A 22,597-nucleotide genomic window follows, 5' to 3' on the forward strand; every position below is an offset into this window, starting at 1 on the left:
AAATTATTAGTAGAAGTAAACTGAGTATCTACATAATAAGCTCTGAGATCTGCTATTCCTTGTTTATCTGAGAGAGTTGCAGTAATATTCTTCTAATGATAAATGTTTACTGAATATTTGTAATCTGTTAATTGTGTTCAAAAAATGGAAAACTCTAGATATGAGAATTCTCTTAACAAATTTATATGTTTATATTCATAAAGGTTTTTATGCAGACAAAAGTAAAGGAATTGAAGGTATATACGGTTTGTTAGACCAGTTACAAGTAATGAAATGGGTTAATCAAAACATCAAGTATTTTAACGGCGATCCAGATAAAGTTACCATCCATGGTCATAGCTTAGGGGCTTCAGATGTTGGACTTCATATTGTTTCCAATCTGACAAAAGGTAAATTTTAAGAAGTATGTTCGTTATATTTTCATTTACATTGTATGTTTGCAAGGAATATCTTTAATTTTGAAACAACGACAGAAGATTTTATAGTATTTCTTAAGAAAAACAAAAGTAAAACAATTTGAAATGCTCCATTTTGAATTGGTCAACACTATGAGATGAACCAGAGCAAAACTATAGTCATTATTAATTGTATATATGGAAAAAAAAACAATTCCTTCCAAATACCGTTTCGATTCCTAACATCACTGAAGAGACATTAATTGTCGAAATCCGGATATGGCGTACAAATTTTTGCACCTCATGTTTGCGGTATACCATCTTTTCTACAAGTTTATTGTTTTCTGTTTGGTAATAAATTTATAATAAGATCTATTTTGTTACATCTTGTGATCCGTTTATTTGGCAATCGCCAATGACAGTCAGCAGAGTTTAAGAACATCAGTTGGTCGACCTGCTAGTCAAATGCGTTTTGTTAAAATAAACTTTTTCACTCATTTGGTCTTTTGGAAAATATTGTTTGTGCTGTATTTAGACTCCTCTACCAAGAAATTTGTTTTGCATGCACACGTATAAAAATTGCAGTTTTTATCAAACGCAATCATAGGTTTCAACGTTGTTTTCAATTTAGACTTTCTTATATTTTTTCGTTTGGGCTAGTATTATATTTGCCTTCGGACTTATATGATCTGTTCATCCTATTTTGACTCTTTCAAAATTCAAGAGTCTATACTAAATTGAGGTAAATTATATGGCCTTCCAAATACCGTTTCGATTCCTAACATCACTGAAGAGACATTAATTGTCGAAATCCGGATACGGCGTACAAATTTTTGCACCTCATGTTTGCGGTATACCATCTTTTCCGCAAGTTTATTGTTTTCTGTTTGGTAATAAATTAATAAATAAGATCTATTTTGTTACATCTTGTGATCCGTTTATTTGGCAATCGCCAACGGCAGTCAGCAGGGTTTAAGAACATCAGTTGTTCGACCTGCTAGTCAAATGCGTTTTGTTAAAATATACTTTTTCACTCATTTGGTCTTTTGGAAAATGTTGTTTGTGCTGTATTTAGACCCCTCTACCAAGAAATTTGTTTTACATGCACACGTATAAAAATTGCGGTTTTTATCAAACGCAATCATAGGTCTGAACGTTGTTTACAATTTAGACTTGTGTATATATATATATATATATGTTATGAAATAATTTGCATATCGGAAAAATAGTGTCAAATTATTTAAGACCTATACAAAGTTGATTAACAACTTCTGGGAGTGTATTATACGATATATATCTGAGTCTTAAGAAAGAAAGAAAACAACCGACTAACCTTTCAATTGTCCGATCGACTGGAAATGACGATTCTACACATTTCTTCCCTTTGTCGTCATAATCAGACGATCAACATTTCTCTACGCATTCGCCTGTGTGTTATTCTTGATTTTGACAATTACGAACTATTAAATAAAAGTTAAATACCATAATGAATTGAAAAAATCATTAAATCTCAAATAAATTCGTGCTAGAGAAAGAAGGCAATGGCCACCACACACACAATTATAAATAGGTAAAGTTTTTCCATACAGTTATAGGAGTAGTCCCTTTCGAAATAATTTATAGGTTGTAAATTTTAAGTGGTATTTAATTTTTGTCGAAATAAATATTTATATTGTAGCTGTCAATAACTGTTTAATATCATTACATTATAGGACTCTTTAAAAATGCCATCATACACAGCGGTTCACCAATTGCCTATTGGTTTTTATCTGACTGTATAAGAACCAGTAGAAAGACATCATTACCCGTAGATTGTAGACCTGGGACAACTCGGGTAAACAATGAATTCAACCCAATACATAATAAATTGACGAACATATCTATAGAAATGTTAAATACAGGTCTGACCAAGGTAAGTAGTGACATACACATTTATAAATTAAGATAGATTTTTCTCATTTTCGAAGTAAATATCGGTTATTGATTTGGGGATGTACGGCGGTCGGGCGGGCGGGCGGACGGGCGGCTGCCAAACAGTGTCTCTTCAATAACATGAAAACGCTGTGATGATATTTTTTTCAAATTTAGATATGTTGTTTCTTGTGACTAAATGAAGGTTAAGTTCAATTTTCACGATTTTAGTATTTCTCCTTTTTGAGTTATCACCATTTTTAATATCCAAAAGTGGTATTTTAAATATTTTTCTCTTGTTATCATATCATGACTAAGCAGATAGTAAATGTCTTATCTCACAATTACAATTGGAGTGACAGATTTATTTGAAAATTTTCTAATTCCTAAGTGGTGATGATTATAAGCTATATTATTAGACATTTTGAAGTTAATTATTATTACATATGTAATGTTAGAGTACTATGTTAAACCATAGTTCTGTTCAAAGCTAAAGGGAATGAATAACCCTTCAGATTTGCAAGTATGATTTTCATTATTAATTAGATCTGGGAAATATCTTAGCATATGATAATCATTGGAGTGACAGATTTATTTGAAAATTTTCTGTTTCCTGATAAGATTTGTAGGACTGTATATATAAAGTTTGAAATTAAATAGTAGGACTGTATAATGAAGTTTGAAATTTACTGTTCATTATTAGACATTTTGTAGATAATTAAGTCTCCCTAATCCATATATATATATATTCTTACCCCCACCCCCTTCAATTTGAGAATGTGCTTTTATCTTGTAAACAGTCGAGATCCCCATCCCTAAACCATATATATTCTTGTATGGGACAAATCAAATGAAATATGGGGGGAGTCCCCGGGTTCACCCCCACCCCTTCTTTTTGAAAACTTGTAAACGGTCAAGATCCCCACCCTGAAACTATATATATTCTTGTATGGGACAATAAAACAAATCAAATAAAATAAAAGGCGAGTCCCTTGGGGTCATCCCCCACCCCCTCCTGTTTGAGAACTTGTAAACGGTCGAGATCCCCACCCCTAAACCATATATATTTTTGTATGGGACAATAAAACAAATCAAATGAAATATAGGGGAAATCCAGGGGGTCACCCCACCCCCTTCTTTTTGAAAACTTGTAAACGGTCAAGATCCCCACCCAAAACCATATATATTCTTGTGTGGGACAATGAAACAAATTAAATGAATTATAGGGGAAGTCCCCTGGGGTCAGACCCACCCCTTTCTGTTTGAGAACTTGTAAACGGTCAAGATCCCCACCCCTAAACCATATATATTTTTGTATGGGACAATAAAACAAATCAAATTAAATATAGAGGAAGTCCATGGGGGTAATTCCCAACCCCTTCTTTTTGATAACTTGTAAATGGTCGAGATCCACACCCCTAAACCATATACATTCTTGTATAGGACAATATAACAAATTAAATGAATTATAGGGGAAGTCGCCTGGGGTAATTCCCACCCCTTCTTTTTGATAACTTGTAAACGGTCGAGATCCCCACCCCTAAACCATATATATATTCTTGTATGGGACAATAAAACAAATCAAATGAAATATTGGGGGAGTCCCCGGGTTCACTCCCATCCCCTTCTTTTTGAAAACTTGTAAACGGTCAAGATCCCCACCCTGAAACTATATATATTCTTGTATGGGACAATAAAACAAATCAAATGAAATAAAAGGCGAGTCCCGTGGGGTCACCCCCACCCCCTCCTGTTTGAGAACTTGTAAACGGTCAAGATCCCCACCACTAAACCATATATATTATTGTATGGGACAATAAAACAAATCAATTGAAATATAGGGGAAGTCCATGGGGGTAATTCTCACCCCCTTCTTTTTGATAACTTGTAAATGTTCGAGATCCCCACCACTAAACCATGTATATTCTTGTATAGGACAATAAAACAAATTAAATGAATTATAGGGGAAGTCCCCTGGGGTAACCCCCACCCCCTTTATTTTGAAAACTTGTAAACGGTCAAGATTCCCACCCCGAAACCATATATATTCTTGTATGGGAAATATAACAAATCAAATGTAATAAAAGGCGAGTCCCCTGGGGTCACCCCAACCCCTCCTGTTTAAGAACTTGTAAGATCCTCACCCCTAAACTATATATATTCTTGTATGGGAAAAAAATCAAATGAAATAAAGGGCGAGTCCCGTGGGGAGCACACCCCCCCCCCCCCCCTTTAAGAACTTGTAAAAGGTCAAGATATCCACCCCTAAACCATATATATTCCTGTTCGTCATTTCAAGAAGATTTGAATGACATACAGGGTCAATCCATAGGCGTCACATATGCATATCACAAACCAATTTGTACTGGACTTTGCCCAATGTCAGGCGACCATGGGAATGATGAATTATTGGAGCTTTGTTTGGGAGACTTCGTAACAGCATCCTGTTACAATTATTTCTTGTTACTGATAAGTTTTATAGATTTTGAAAAGACATTGTATAAATGATAAATAAAATTTTGGATTGTTTTCTTCTTTTCTTTGGTAAATTGTTTGAAGAATTGTGTGGCAAGTTTGTTTGTTATTCTGTAAAAACTATTTTTTTTTAATGCTATATATTTTTTTTTGATGAAGTGAACTCCTTTAAAAACTAATCTTATATTGCCTATAACTATTAATTAACATATATTTAGATTTCTGATTTTGGGCCCAGTTTTCAAGTTGGTCTAAATCGGGGTCCAACATTAAACTGTCAGTGTTTGATTTCAACATAAATTGAATATATATAGGGTTCTTTGAAATGTTTGATCTAAACCTGTATTTCTTTTCATTATTAATAAGATAATACCACATTGAGGTCCAAAGGGTCCTAAATTAAACTTTTGTTTAATTTCATCAAAAAATGAATTCTTTGGTTCTTTGATATCCTGATTCTAACAATGTTTGAGTGTTAAATCATATCTAATTTTAGAGAACTTAGTCATCACTGGTTGTTGTTATTATATTATTGATTACAATTTGAAAAATTGCGTTATATCTTATTTTAGAGAACTATTCATCCAGTTTTAGTTATTTTCCTTTGCACAGAAAATATTATGGATAAAATTAACCTTTGTTTCATTTCAAAATAAATTAAATATATATAGGGTTCTTTCAAATGCTGAATCTAAACCTGCATTTAAATATTAGATTTTGGGCCCAGTTTTCAAGTTGGTCCAAATCAGAATATGGTCAAATTGTTTGATTCAACAAAAAATGAATATATGGGGTACTTTGAAATGCTGAATCTAACCATGTATTGAGAGATTTTGGATTATGGGCTCCTTAATCAAATTGGTCCACATTGAGGTCCAACGGGTCCTAAATTAAACTTTTGTCTGATTTCATCAAAAATTGAATTCTTGGGGTTCTTTGATATGCTGATTCTAATATGTACTTAGATTTTGGATATTGGACCATAATAGGTAAATGTCCAATTTCAAATATTTTAGTTCTTTGACCACATTCATTTTGTGTCATAAACCTATGCTGTGTCAAATATTCAAACACAATCCAAATTCAGAGCTGTTTTAAGCTTAAATTTAGTGTCCATACTTGCTCAACTGTTCAAGGTTCAACCTCTGCAGGAAAATCCCGTTTGCTGTCACTCTGACAGCCTCTTGTTATTCTTATTTTCACAACAATTAATTACAACCCCTTCTTCCTTGAACAATAATTGGTCAAAGAGTTTTCAGCCGCCTATCTTTCAAATTGAAGACAGAAACGTGAGAGATGAATCTGTTGTAAAAGTGAACAACGGCTTTTTTTTTTTTTTTTATCTTTCGATTTTTGTGTCTTTCGGTTGCTGTTTAAATGACGTATACCCCGTTTACCTTTTAATTCATTCATATATACATTATTAAGATATAAGCGAGACCTTGTTTTTATGAAAAATCACACTATATATGCTATTTAAACAGGCATTTAGGTGATAGTCAAGAGTCCGAAATTGTTACTTCAAGGACGATTGTTGTAAAACACAATAACATGTCTAAATTCTGGGTATTTTTCTTTACAATATCATTTTGATCGATTTAATTTATTGTACTTAATTCATGTTTTATCTTTAATGGTATTCTGGTTTCAGGACATAACATTTGGAACATATCCAATAACTATAGACGGATATTATACAGCAGAGAGTCCAGAAGTGGTGTATCGATGTGAAAACAATATTCATGCAGAATCAGTTTTATTGGTGTTGTCGAGAGATGAATTATTTCCATACAGTGAGTAAGTAATAGGATTTCAGTATGCTGTAGACAATATGTTGCTTTCTCTATTATTATGGAGGCGCTTTCAGAGTATAAGTAGTTCATCTTCAGCAACCACAAGCCTGTCAACACTGAGGTTTTGAGTTCGAACCCCGTCGTGGCAGGCGCGTTCGACTCCGATCTTAACTGACTAGGTCGATGGTTCTTTCCTGGCACTCCAGCTTCCTCCACAAATAAAAACCGACCCTTAGTTTATTTATTTTGTAGTTACATTGTATCATACGTCAAATTTATTTGTTCAGTGTTTGTTTACTGGTGTTAATATGTCCTTTGATTAAGTTAAGCTATTTCAGTTGATATTTTATAGTGTGTCTTTCTATGTTGTGATGTTACACTATTGTTTCAGAAAAAGGGTGAAGGTTTGGTACCATTAAAACGTTTAAACCTGCTGCATTTGTTTGCACCTGTCCTAAGTCAGGAATCTGATGTTCAGTAGTTGTCGTTTGTTGATGTGGTTCATAAGTGTTTCTCGTTACTCGTTTTTTATATAGATTAGACCGTTGGTTTTCCCGTTTGAATGGTTTTACACTAGTAATTTTTGGGGCCCTTTATAGCTTACTGTTCGGTGTGAGCCAAGGCTCCGTGTTGCAGACCGTACTGTGACCTATAATGGTTTACTTTTATAAATTTTGACTTGGATGGAGCGTGGTCTCATCGGCACTCATACCACATCTTCTTATATCTACTCACGATATAGCCTAGAGTACTGAATGCGGCGTTAAGCACCAACAATTAATCAACCAATGAATCAGGCTTCATTTGATTGGTTTTTTTTCTTCTTCATATCCCTAATAATTAGACATGTTATGAAAAGGTATACTTGTATACTCGACGCTGATGTTGACAAATTATACTTTAAAAGTGGGGACTGTGTCAAAAACATTGATTATCGATTTAGACCGGCAACATTCAAATCCCATGCGTGATGTTGACCAGTTATGTCCGGACTGTTTTTGCTAAATGTTTTTCTGCTTTGTACTGATCTGATGAGTTAAGCCCTTTTCAACTGATTTTTATAGTTTGTTCTTATGTTGTGCTGTAACACCACTGTCCCAGGTTAGGGGGACATTGATTATCGATTTAAACCGGCAACATTCAAATCCCCTGCGTGATGTTGACCAGTTATGTCCGGACTGTTTTTGCTAAATGTTTTTCTGCTTTGTACTGATCTGATGAGTTAAGCCCTTTCAACTGATTTTTATAGTTTGTTCTTATGTTGTGCTGTAACACCACCTTCCCAGGTTAGGGGGAGGGTAGAGCGCTCACAAACATGTTTAACCCCACCACATTCTTTATGTGCCTGTCCCAAGTCAGGAGCCTGTAGTTCAGTGGTTGTCGTTGGTTTATGTTTGTCATATTTGTTTTGCGTAAATTATTTTGTTATAAATTAGGCCGTTTGTTTTCTAAATTGAATTGTTTCATATTTTTCATATCGGGACCTTTTATAGCCGACTATACGGTATGGGTTTTTGAAGGCCATACGGTTGTTTATAATTGCTTGCATCCACTTTATTTGAACTTTGGTGGATAGTTGTCACATTGGCAATCATACCTCATCTCCTTATTATATATTAATATAGATATATATATGTCCCAACAAAATTCAGATTTTTTATGTGTGATATCATTTGTTTATACTTCCAGCGTCAACAGACGTGGAGTTTGATATGACCACCATCAAAGGGTTTATACAGCACTATCAACAACTGTTTCCTAACGACGATCAGTTTGCAAGTATATATTTTATTTAGTAGCTTTTGAGCTTAATATGTTAATACATTTGTGCTTGCAAACGCATTTAGTTCTACAATTACCCATTATTCATATGATGTTGATGATAATTTTGTGTTTTACGTCCAGTGAAAAATATTTCATGCACATAAAGAGGAGAACCTGTTTGTGTGACATGAATATGATTACTGATTTGAATTAAACTGACACACGCTGCGCCAGATTTTTAAGGTGCTAGTTAACAAGGTCAGTCGAATGACATGTCACCTTACCCGGCCTATTATTCTGAGTCCAGCTTTTTCCCCTTTATCATAAATGCCGTAACATTTATAGAGAAGGAGCACATACTAGTTTTTTTAAGTTTTTGGTTTGATCAGGTCCGGAATCGAACATACGCAACTCGCATTCAAGGCGAACATCGAGATGGTTCATAATATCACATGCTTCATTCGGTATACTGAGAAAAATTATCGTGAAAAATTAACTTACGGTGGTCTATCATTGCGATCGGATCGTGAAAGATCTGGTATCGGATCGTGAATGCAAATAAGTGTCATTCTACTTCAAAATCTGTGAAAAATCTGCTGTATTTTCAAAATGTGGAACAAATCCTTAAGAATACTGTGCACTAAGTTAAAGAAAAAATGCAGTACTTTTAAAGAAAACACAACAGGCGACACTCAAACCTATGAGAATCATTGAGAAAAAAAATCACGTTTTGTATCTATTATGGTCACATTCCAATATATCATAATGTATTTGAAACTTAATCTTTAGTGTGTCACGTTGTCCAGTAAAATAAGTATGTAATTACTTGAAAAAGTCCATATGATTTTTGAAAAAAGTATAATTTTGACCTGTTTTCATATTTGAGTCAATTTGCTACATGTAACTAGACATCCAAGATAATAAGACCTCCAGAAGCGTAAATATCTTTGTAAGTATAATACTGAATGCATCCACGAATGAGTGATGCGAGAGGGAGTCTGATGGATCTTAATGTGTACGTTTATGTTTTCGTAAAGGTTAGATCAAAGAAGCTATATCATTTGATTTTATATACAGGTGTATTGAAGATGTTCTTTCCATTAACAATACAAACTTTTCTAATTGGGTCCCATTAATAGTCATGAACCAGAGAAAATAGACACCACATATACAGCTTCCTCAGCCTCATATTTAGACATTTACCCCGTATTTGACTACAGCGGTCATCTAAATGTCAGAGTCTATGACACACGAGATGATTTTACTTTTGAAATTATGAATTTTCCTCACCTTAGCATCAAATTATCAACTTCATTGGCGTAGGGAGTAAACATTTCTTAACTCATACGATTTTCAGAAGCTTGCAGCTGCTACTCAAAGTTTGTAAAAAGTCATCAGTGTCTGAGCAAAAAATTAATGAGCCAAGTTTTTGTGAAATAACGTCTCCTCCTTATTCTCAGAAAGTTCATTGGAAAGTACCAAGACCTAATACTAATAGATAAATATTCAGGGTCTTCTTAACAAATAATACAGGATGGTTTTGAGTGATAGATTCTAAGTGCTGACTATGTGTAGCATTTGAACTACTTTACAGTTTTACCTTTATTTGATTTAGTACTATTGTGTTCCATTTGGTCGTATGACTCTTAACGTGGTTCGGTTTATGTGCATGTAGCTGTTTTTGGCTTTTGGCTTTCGGCGTTCCTTATGCGGGTGGGTCCAGAGATGCAATTCGGACATTTGAGGTTTTTATAGTGTTGCTTTCATGTTGTATACCCTTGTATTTATATTTTACTCTTTTTGTATTTTATCGAGAAAGTGTATATGTCATTATGTACGGTGCCCATTAAGTGCCATGTAAATATAGATATTTTCGTTTGACGGAGAAATATTACCAGGTTAAAACCATCATTTTTGTTTTGGAAAATGACTGTGACAAGTCAGGAATGTGACAGTTGTTTTCCTGCGTTTTTTTTCAATTTTTACAAAATCAACAGGATCTTCGTTTTATAGATATAACAAATTTATAGAAATCAGACGAGACAATCTTAACTTTTCAAACGAACATAAAACTTATGCAGGAAGGACAGACGGACTTATTTTGTCATTAGAAGACTAGTTGGTGTGGTAAGCTTTGATAGTTTTCGTTGATTTTTGCAATAACGAATAAGCGGCAACAGATCTTTCACGATCCAATCGCAATACTTGGCCACCGTTTCTTATCATTTCACGATCGTTTTTTCTCGATATACCGGATGACAGCCGTGTTGATATATTGTGAGAGGAAAGTACTAATCCGGCTGTTCATTAGCAGCCACTATTTGACCCAGATTTGATTACCTTTCTGGTGCATCTTAATTAACCTCTGAAGAAAAAGGCTGAGTTATTTTATTTAAATCAGTCACTGTACATATTTATTTTCTGGTATATTGTATATTTTATCGCTTTGCTTACATTTTTATGCCCCCGCCGTAGCGGAGGGAGCATTAAGTGTTATCCTTGTCCGTCTGTACGTACGTCCGTCCGTACGTCCCAAAGTTGATTTCCGTTCTCTAACTTTAGTTTGCCTCAACCAAATGTAATGAAATACACAATGCTTATTACCATAAAATACATATCAAGTTCGAAATTGGGTGGCGTCACTTTTACCATTCTTGAGTTATGCCCCTTTCTAAACATAAAAATTGCTGAATTTTTCGTTTCCGTTCTCTAACTTTAGTTTGCCTCTAGCAAATGTTATGAAACTTATACAGAATGCTAATCACCACATAATACAGATCAAGTTTGAAATTGGGTGGCGTCACTTATACCGTTCTTGAGTTATGCCCCTTTATAAACATAAAATTTGCTGAATTTTTGGTTTCCGTTCTCTAACTTTAGTTTGCCTCTACCAAATGTTATGAAACTTATACACAATGCTTATTACCACAAAATACAGATCAAGTTTGATTTTGGTGTATCACTTTTACCGTTCTTGAGTTATGCCTATTTACAAATGGAAAATTTGCTGAATTTTTCGTTTCTGTTCTCTAACTTAAGTTAGCCACAACCAAATGTTATGAGACTTATACACAATACTTATTACCACAAAACTCAGATCAAGTACAAATTTGGGTAGCATCACTTTTACTTTTCTTCAGTTATGTCCCTTTAAAACTGCATTATGATATGCAAGCGGGGGCATCATCTGTGTCCCATGGACACATTCCCCATTTATTTTTTTTTAATTTCCATTTTTATCTTTTCATTGAGATGTTTGCTATGATGGTAGAACATTCATTGTATAAAGATACTTTAATATAAGCCTGGTATATTTCATGGGTGTTTGTAACCCCTTGGTCGATGCCAACGAGAAAGTTTCATCCCTATGGGTATCACCACCCAAGCAGTCACATAATCTTTGCACACATAAAGTAAAGTATCAAGGATACGTTATTTCCTTTAAATTTTACTGTTAACAAAGTGCTTCAATTATTCGAAACGAAAGTTTTTCTCCCGCAAGTATAGATAGCCTACGACATATTTAACACAACTTTTGTTTTAATTGTTCTTCAACTGAATTTGCCTTCTTCCAATTGTTTTGATTGGAGCACCGTTGATGAGTCTTATGTAGACCCAAACCCTTCGTCTGGCGTACTAATTTTAAGCCTGGTATCTTGGAGGATATATTTGTTAAATAATTTAACTGGTACTCTGAATATCAATAAAAGGAGATGTGATATATACTTCCAAATGAACATATGTGTCGGAGTTAAATAAAAGGCATCAGTAGTTTAAGGATGTTAAAACTTTTTATAAAAATAAGAAGAGGTGGTACGATTGCCAGTGATACAACTATCCACCAGAAACTAAAGGACTAGTATGTAAACTATAGCACAGTACGTTCTTCAACAAAGCACTAATTCATTTTGAATATACATACCAATATACAGTTTATCTTTATTTCAACTATTACCCTTTAATTCCCAATCAATGAAATCATAAAAGGAGCATTTTATGTATAAGAATTTGATTCATTACAGATAATGCAAATCTAGTTTACAATGAATGGAAACAAAGTAATGTTTTACCATTTCCTCAGGTAAGTGGTCATTGGCTATCATATGTTGAGACAGTAAATTATAGAGCTTTAGCAGTTGATCTATTAGTTAATCATTCGGGTGATTGAAGTATGCAAATTAATGCACAGTTTTTAACGAAGTTAACAAAGTTCATACACACAAAATTTATTACATTTACTTCAATTGACGCCAAACAATACAACGTTGTAACAAAAATTCAAAACGTCTTACATAGTACCTTATGATATATAATTACCCTATGTTGTATTTGTATATACGACAAAAATAAAATAACATTAATGGAACCAATTTTACCGCACCAGACGCGTATTTCGACAATTAGTGTATCTTCAGTGGTGCTAGATGCCAAAATATTTGAAAATCTACAACTTATACAAACGTTAAAGAGCTGATAAAACCAAAAGTACCTGAAGTATACATAGCCAATTCCGGACAAAGATTCAGAGCTTTGCATGATATTTTTATTAATTTTAAATGATGCCTAAAATTTATAACAACAAATTTCAATTCAGACATAATCCGCATTGTCATGCCAGTAATTGCTACATTGTATCACAATTTATAAGGTCAGAAATAACAATTTACAAAGATTGAGAAACCAAACGTCAAATACATATGTCAATCAAAGAAACGTATATAGATATGTAAAGAAGAAAAGGTTTCAGAACCACTCTCTGGTCAAAAGTAGGTTCTTCTATAAAAAAAGAAAAAAAGGAAGAGGCAGTTGATATCAAGGGCAGATTTAAAACTCATAAATCGAAAAAACTGACTACGCCATGGCAAAAAAAGGAGAACGACGAAAAGACAAACAAGTCCAAAAACACTGCACAGAAAACAAAAGTTGATCAAGATGCTCCCTACAAAGAACTTGGGGTGAGCTCAGGTGCTCCGAAAAAATACAGTTCCTGCTCCAAATCTGGCTGATGCAAGTACAAATCCGGTGAAAAGTCTCATTCGGTGATGTCACAATCGAGGAAAGGAGGATGGTATTGTTGTTATGGCAATTGTGACATATTCGTGGTCATCAGTGACAAACGGTCAACCAACTCGTGATGGAGTCCGTTAAACTTTCGACGGGATAACTTTAACTTCAACACTCTGATCCCTTGGTTCAATAACGTCCTAATAGTTAGAAAGTTTCTTTTGTGGAAATCATGATAGGAAGCTCAGGAATATTGTATCAACAAGGAGATATATACTCCATACCACTGATCAATGAATTTTAGTCTTTAACGGTCATTTGATTTAACATCAACTGAGAGGTCAGAATAATAACTTATTCAGTCATATCCCGTCTTTTAATAAATTTTCAGACTATTCCACTGTATTAAATTCAGTACTGTTCAAACAATTCGCTTGCGGTCAATTCAGTTCTGTTCATTAGCTTTTCAGACAATTCAGTATTATGTTGATGTGTACAAGTAAATAACAACTAGTAAATCTGAACATCGACTGAACAGACCTTAATTTTATAAACTGTTTATTGATGGCGTTAATACGGCTTACGCTATAAAGGATTATTTTGCGTTTTAGAAGAGAATTGACAAAATAGCCATGCAAAGCATCAAGTAAATATTGTTTTACACTGAATTATTTAGACAGTTTATTTTTAAGGGTTTTCAATCTACTTTGATTTGTTTCTTTGTGATGTCGTTCCAATTTTACATTTAGTGACTTTCAAGTAGATAATTTGGTGTAAGTTTGTTAAACAAGAAAAATGTCAGAACAATTGTGATTTTTACCAAATGGGAAGAATATATATCAGTTTTGTGTGTGTGTTTTTTCTAATAATATTTGCTTTGTTATCTCATAAAATTATATTTTCTTTCAGGTACCAAGAATGCATGCAGATCTCATTTTCTATACACCTATGATTAAATTGGCAGACATAGTATCAAGATGGTTAAACAAGACATATTTGCTCAGCTTCGAATACATTTCAGAGAAACCATCTGGACCGTTGTGGCAAGGTTAGCATAAACAATTTCCATTAATTTAACTTATACACGCCACTACCTATACACTCAAAATTAGATGAATCGTTTGTAATTGAAATAAAGAATCAGATTATATACAAACACTTCTTCAAAAGACATTATGCAAAACATTACACAGTACAATGAAAATTTTACAACATTTTCTCACCCAAAACCAAGGATGAACTCCCGCGCTCCAGCGGGCAACAAGTTTTTGTTCTATTGCTGACATATGTTTACAAATCTCGTATTTATACTTTCTGACATTATTACTGGTTTTGTTTCTGGTCGACACTTGATACTGCATACATATCTTTGGCAATGCGTTTTTTGCTGTGCAATCACGTTATTGAACGTGAAAAATTTAATGAATCGAAAGTAAAAGTCATCGAAGATTATGTGTTCCAGAGTAAACGTTTCGAATACAAAAAACTCATCCGTGGCACTCGAATCAAAGAAAGGGCAAATCAATTTAAAGAGCATTCGAAACCGAAAACTCATAGAACATTCATTAGTAGATTATTAGAATTTCAAGCAGTCAGGCAAATAACACATTGTTTTCCATTCAAGGTGTACCACATGGCTGGGACTTGTTTTATATGTTTGGTATACCACTTGTTGGACACCATATACATAATTATACAGCAAGAGATGTAGAAGTGTCTAAAACTACTATGTCATTATTAAGTGATTATGTGAAATATGGGTATGTATATGATCCCTCTTTATATTCAGTTTTTTTCGAACTGCTGTTTTCTTTGATAGGTTTATGATTTTCTCATAAGACTGATTTTTGTTATGCGAATCAAACAGTATTAAAGATGCCATTATTTTTGTTGTACTATCCAATTTCGTACCATAATATATATATGTCTTGCAAGGCCATACTATCCTTTAGATCTTTTTGAGGCAGGCGTTATGAAAACTGTAAAGCATATTTATGGCTATTAAAATGCATCTGAATTCTGTATAAAACATTTAAATGAGCTGTACTATTTTTACTGTCATTCCGTACAAGGTTTTTATATGTATGCTTTCAAAGGCTTTTCAAAATCTTCAAAGTTAATTATCAGTTGTCTTTGCCATTCTTTTCAATGTCTAATAATAGTCGATCTGTCCTTATGTAAAACCTGCCTGTTTTCTTCTGAGTTTGTTGACAATTGATGTTTTAATCTTATTTCAGTATTTTGCTGACAATTTTGCTTGGAATTGATAAAAGGGTTATTCCCATCCAATTAATGCTGTTGGTGAGACCAATGTATGATGTTTCCTTCTTACCAGTGTTTTGGTTTCTTGTTGAAATGTCAAATCTTTTTTAGTGTTGGGTGTAAAGGTTAGATCTTCTTTAAATAAATCTGTTGATAGCTTATCATTTCCAAAGGGCTTTGTTGTTTTATAGGTTCTCATCTGTTCTGTTTCTGTCTATAACGGATTTTGATAGAATTTCTGTGTTTACTTCAAGATATTGTTCTACAATTTATATATTTGCTATTGTTTTTGGTTCTGACCTATTTAATACTTCTTTAAAATGTTCTTTTTATATACTCCCTTTCAGATGTTATTAGTTGACCCTGTTTGTCTCTGACTTGTATGTTAGCTTTTTTTGTGAGCACACAGCTTCCTTGTGGTCTGATTAACATGACAAATTCTTCGCTCTGAAGCAGCCTTTGCAGCCTATATGATATAAAATTAATTTTAAATAGCCTAAAAATTCAGTTAGTTTACCATATTTTCTGATCAATTTGAAGTAGGTGAAATAAATTGTAATGATTGAATACCGTAAATCATCTTTTTTTCCTCCTGTACAGATATTTGTCCACCAATGACACTGAATTAACAGGAGTTTACGATTCAAAACTTAGAAACTACTACAAGATAAACTACAATGGTACACAGACTATTGTTACTTCTGGAGTCAACTTCAAGAAGCCATATTATGAATTCTGGAATAAATATCTGTATCAATATGAAGACATGCTATGCGATACGAGTACAAAGCTGGGTGTGTGTTTATATCAGCTATTGTTTTCTTTCACAATATATACTCTCTTTTTTACATGATATGATTTGTAATGGCAAAATCTATACAAATTTCCTTACATTTAACAGGGTTGTAATCCTTGTTGTGTATAGAATTCAGGCAGTTAGTTGCATGTTATACGTGGTGTTGAATTTACAACTATCATTATTCATCCCCTGCATGAAATTGAGTAAAACTGGAGAGTATTTTATAACTTTCAATTTATTTTTCTATTTCCTTAGTGTCTCAGAGGTCTAGAATATCAAGTTAGAGTTAATGATAATAAAAATGACATTTTTTGGTTTGGTTGTGCGGTTGAAAATGTGATTTCGTATTAAACGATTGGTCTCAAAACTTACACGGTAGAAACTACCTGTATCTTTTGTTAAAAGCAGACAGATAACATCACGCACGGTTGTAAAGAGTGTGTCAGAAAGTCAGAATGTATATCATTTTTCTTTCTCCTTATTAAAATATCTTGAAATGACCGAAGTTTTGTTTAACATTTAAAAAAAAAGACGGGTGACACGGTGTAATGTAATTTTTTTATTGTATAAAGTGTAACAAGTTGCATGATCTTTTAATATCATTCATATTCACAAACGGTCTATGGTGTAGCACTGCCATTAAGAGCTACATTGTCAAAATTTAATTTCCCAAACATAACCCTTAAATTTTAGTTTTGAAATTGCACGTTCATATATTATTAATTAATTTTTTTTGTTTAGTAGTATATATTTTTATGGATAATTAAAACGGCAATCATACCACATCTCCTTATTTTCATATAAAGATTGCCAAAGGCAAATATACAGACTTTCTGTAAAAAACACAAAATAAACAGTATAATTAAAGGCAACAGTAGTATACCGCTGTTCAATAGGCATAATTCGATTCAGAAAAAACAAATCCGGGTAACAAACTAAAACCGAAGGAAACACATCCATTAAGAGGAAAACAACGGAACAATAGAAACACTGAACTACAACAAAAGCAAACGCCAACATACATAGAAACGGACTGCGTGATAACAAATGCCATATTCCTGACTTGGTACAGGACATTTTAAGAAAAAATTGATAAAGGTCGGATGAACTATGTGAAACGTTTGAAAAAATTTAGTTCATACGTTGATTGATTGATTGATTGATGTTTAATTCCACATTCATCACTGTTGTAATATTTCGTGGTGGTCAGTTTTTATTGGTGGAGGAAACCTGAGTGCCCGGAGAGAACCACCGACCTTCGGTCGGAAAACTAACAGTCCTAGTCAATTAAGATTGGAGTCGAGCGCGCCTGACACGTGCGGGAATCGAACTCACATCCTCAGTGTTGACAGGCTAACGATACAGTAGTTCTACTACTTTGACCACTCGGCCACCGATACCCATACATCGAAAGTATTATAGCTCAGATTGCCCGAAACTTTTATAAAAATCTTTTCCTCTGAAACTACTGGGCCAAATTCAACCAAACATGGCAACAATGATCATTTGGATATTAAGTTTCAAAAATATGTCAGATGACCCCACTTGCCAACCAAGATGGCCGACATGGCTAAAAAAAGAACATAGGGGGTAAAATGCAAGTTTTGTCTATTATTTTGAAAACAGATATCAATAGAGAAAATCTGACAGGGGCAAAAATGTTCAGAATGTTGAGCTCTACCAATTGTTGATATACGTCAAAACTGTCAGACGACTTTTTATAGAGGAGTTATTGCCCTTAAATGACAAATTTTACCATTTATTTTTTTCATTTTTGCCCATTATCTTGAAAACTATAATAGATAGAGATAAACCTTAAAATGCAAACATTATCAACAAGAGAAGTTCTACAAATAAGTCTAATTGTCGAAATCGTCAGTCGACTCCTTATAAGAGATATTGCCCTTTGATGAAGGTTTTTATCAATTTTTTGCGTGTTTTGCCTTATATCTTAAAAATTATAATAGATAGATAGAAACTTAAATAAGCAAAAATGATCAGCAAGACAAGATCTACAATTAATTTAAATTAGAAGACGTGGTATGAGTGCCAATGAGAGAACTCTTCATCCAAGTCACAATGTATAAAAAGTTAACAATTATAGGCCAAAGTACGGCCTTCAACACGGAGCCTTGGCTCACACCAAACAGCAAGCTATTAAGACACTATGGATGAAACCGTCTGACGACTCCTTATTGGAGTTATTGCCCTTTAATGACGATTTTTACTATTTTATTGCGTTTTGCCTTATATGTTAAACATTATAATAGATGAATAGACACTTTAAATCACAAAAATGATCAGCAAGGCAAGATCGACTAACAAGTCAAATTTCGCCGATATAGTTAGTAGACTGTCACTCTTTATAGGAGTGATTGCCCTTAAATGAGGATTTTTGTTACCCTCCATTGTGTTTTGAGTAAAAACTAAAAAAGATAATGGGACACTAAACAGACTTAATTATCAGCAATACATGAACAACAAAACAGATATTTTTGTCATGAATTCTATTCTCGTCTACAGTGTTGGAGAGTGTCCATTGTTGAGTATGCACATAGACCAAAGTGAGCGACACAGGCTCTTAAGAGCCTTTACTTATAATATCAGATAATCAGCATGATAATCTATTTTGTTTATGTCCTTTATGTATATAGCTTATAACGTGGCAACATATTTACGCATCCCTGTTATGGTTTGATTCTTCCTGATGCAGGTAAATCCGAAAAGCGCATCAGACGCATGCGGGTTTTTTTTTTCGTTTATGCCAAAACCCGTGTAGTCGATCACTTAAACATCAGATTGATATGTATTAGATAATATCATATGGCTTTTTCAATATCACATCCGTATCAACCTGAGACACCAATATAATCCCAAGAGCTCTGCTCGAGGGATTATATTGGTTGAGGGTTGATACGGTGTGTGATATTGAAAAAGCCATATCATGTACACTTTATTATATACATGTACCTCACGTAGATGTTTTTTATGTGACATGACGTCATACATATAAGGAGATTTGAAATGACGTCATACAGTTAGAGGTTTGAAATGACGTCATACAGGTCAGGGGTTTGATAAAGCCTTTGCAACAGTGACTGCAATCGATAACGTGACGTCATACAGATTAAAGGTGTGATAAAGCTTTTGCAACCGTGCTCATATCGATATCATCACGGGTGGCTGATACAGCACGCTTGCCAATGACTGTATTACACATACAATTTATCTGTATTTACTACTAAGTATATAATAAATCATTTTATTCGTTTAATTTGTTAAAAATTAGAGGCAAAAGTAGTTTACCGATGTTTATATCTCATAAATCCGTTTAAAAGATTAAAATCAAGGTGAAAAAGAACAAATGAGGAAATTGCATGCATTCCAAAAGGAACACGTTTGTGATATAGGATTGAATTACACTATACCTCTTCTATGTAATAAATCTTTTAATAATTGAAAATACAGGAATTACATATGAATGTGCAATACCCATAACTATAATCAATGACTTTGAAGGATGTCTTTTTATTATATAAATGTTATAAAATGTTTTATCAATATTTTTGTTTGAAAAAAAGATCAGATTTATTATAACAGTCGGAATGGCTTCAGATATACATATAAAGATAAGAAGATGTGGTATGATTGCCAATAAGACAACTCTCCACAAGAGACAAATGACACAGAAATTAACAACTATAATTAACCGTACGGCCTTCAACATTTAGCAAAGCCCATACCGAATAGTCAGCTAAATATTTTGAAAAAGGGGGACCTATTCCCTAAGACGTGATAATCTATACTAGCGTATAATATCAATGTCACCCAAATAGTTCAATGGATTTTATATACCCTTAGCGGTATATTTCTACAAAAATTATCAATATCGCTCCCTAAATAAACATATACAGGCGGCGATCTTATTTTTTTACAAATTTACCATCATAAAAATATATCCTAAAGTAAGGACCATCCTAAGATCATGTTGCTAATTTGTAGTACAAATTCGATAAAAAAAAATCCATTTGATGATGTCACAATCGAGGAAAAGGGACGGGTTTGCGGATATAACATCGGAGCATATAAGCCCCACGTTCCCAACACGAGATATCAGTTTAACGACGTCCTCTGTATTCATACATTATGCTTAGTTAAACGAACTTGCAACAGCTACGGCTTTATTGTCGGACATACCATATTGCTAATACATAAAAAGTATATTTATAAATACAATTCATCGTGTTGTATAACAAATTCTGCATGCTTTGATGTAAAACAAATATTTCAAAACACATTTTGCTCTTGAAATGAAAGCCAAAACCTCATAACAAGTTACTTTTTTTCCCCGACATTACATGCATTGCTCTTTTAAAATGTCCTCTAAGACAGACATATGATCACATCATGCACTTATGAAAGTCTTTCATAATCAAGTTAAAGAATTTGAAAAACGATCGACAAAGAAGTGTAATTATAAGCTCATTATAGAAACATTTATGACGAGTAGTAATTGGTATTTTTGTTAATATTAAATACCGAAATAACGCAAAAAAAAATATACACAACGGTTCATCGCCCGCACACAGATGGTTCTTAATAGACAAACAAGACTCGACCAAGGATTCATCTACTAAACGGACAACAAAAAATACAGTTACAAAATCTATTCAATTAATGTTAGTTATTATACGCAGGGAATACTTCAACTAACAACTTGAAGTAATTTGGGTATTCTTTTGAGGTTCCTGTTGTTCACATAGCTTCTTACTTTTTGGGATACAGGTATTTATGTTACCTAGCCTTTCAAATGTTTTGATTTGAGCGTTCTTCCTGGTATACCCAGAATACCTATGCGGACGCACAGAATTTATTTATGTGTTTAATTTAAAGTGTAGCCACCGATATGAGATAGTAGGTCGGCATTAAGCAGTGTTAGTTCTTGAAGTTTGTTCTTACTTGTTGTAAATTATATTATTACACTAAAATAGATTAAAAAAAAGGGAAGAGCTGCCATCTTAACAAAATAAGTAAAATCCCGCCACATTTTCAATTGGTGTGTCACGTCATTGTTTTGGATGGTATTTTGATGCCCATTATTTAGTTTGCCTGTTTAGAAGTTCGTAGAAGTTTATTTTGGTTGTCGTCTGTTTTGGTTTTTTTTTGGGGGGGGGGGGATGGTTGGGGGGGGGGTTGCCATGTTATTGTGTTTTTCTTTGACTTTGTTTTTAGTCTTTTTAAAATCGCCTCCCTCTTTTTGCATGTTTAATGGAGTTGGTGTTTTGTGTAGTTAGTTTGCTGTCTTATTGACTTATCCCAAACTTCTTTTCTTTAACTTAAGATCGGTCTATCACAAATATATCTTAACGTATTTGTTTTTCCACGTTCATTAATTTTTACCCACTACATACTAATATACCACATTGCAAACACTATAATATAATATAATATAATAGGCAACATTTTTTACCATAAATTAACAACTATGTTTAAAACAGAAAAAAAAACATGTTATCATTATAGGTTAGCATTGTTGTTTTCAGAGGCAAAAGAATGTAAACAATATCTTTTAGCAAATACCCTCCTGACCATAATATATATATTTAATTACAACGAATGTCAAAAGAGCGGGTTAATTCGAAAATTCGAATTTTATTTCCATAATTATTTTTCGCACCGAGACATTCTGGAAAAACAAACATATAATAAAGCACACAAATGATCAAGTTTTATTTCAGTTGTGTTAAGGTGGTTTCATGAATTTGTACTTCCGGTTGATATTTATCCTTTTTCTTTCAATTCATATTTATGTTATATTTCAATATAACACTGAAAACTCAAAGATTGAATCATTTAAGTCAAGATTTGTTAATCTACTCATAATATTGGTATTATGCTACTAATAATCATTGTTATCTTACCCCCTATACATTTCTAGGAATATGATTGGTTAAGTGACTGCGTAGGGATACAGTATTTTTAATATGGGGTTATTGGGCGTGTTTTATTTTAATATTGGGTTATTAGCAGTGTTATGTTCCTTTGTAAAACCATGACGTTGATGAAAAATCTGAAACGTTTCGGCCAAACAACAGATGAAGAAATTGATGGTGAACAACTGAAAATCACTTTGACAGGCCACTAGTGTAAATGCCACTTGTTAAGATAGTCGGTAATATAAATTTGTGTGCTTC

The 22,597-nt window shown here is 33.4% G+C and overlaps 1 protein-coding gene across 1 annotated transcript in view; it reads left to right on the forward strand.

Annotated features, from left to right (window-relative positions):
- LOC127733201 (neuroligin-4, X-linked-like) overlaps positions 1-22,597 on the forward strand; it is a 63,127-nt gene that overhangs the window by 2,717 nt on the left and 37,813 nt on the right. The window contains exons 3-9 of the mRNA XM_052242535.1: positions 204-389; positions 2,108-2,307; positions 6,433-6,574; positions 8,264-8,353; positions 12,361-12,419; positions 14,252-14,390; positions 14,967-15,102. Coding sequence (XP_052098495.1) covers positions 204-389; positions 2,108-2,307; positions 6,433-6,574; positions 8,264-8,353; positions 12,361-12,419; positions 14,252-14,390; positions 14,967-15,102 — 952 coding nt within the window. The remainder of the gene's footprint in view (positions 1-203; positions 390-2,107; positions 2,308-6,432; positions 6,575-8,263; positions 8,354-12,360; positions 12,420-14,251; positions 14,391-14,966; positions 15,103-22,597) is intronic.

This window comes from Mytilus californianus, unplaced genomic scaffold (assembly GCF_021869535.1).
Source record: "Mytilus californianus isolate M0D057914Y unplaced genomic scaffold, xbMytCali1.0.p SCAF_1, whole genome shotgun sequence".
Classification (NCBI taxonomy): Eukaryota; Metazoa; Mollusca; class Bivalvia; order Mytilida; family Mytilidae; genus Mytilus; species Mytilus californianus.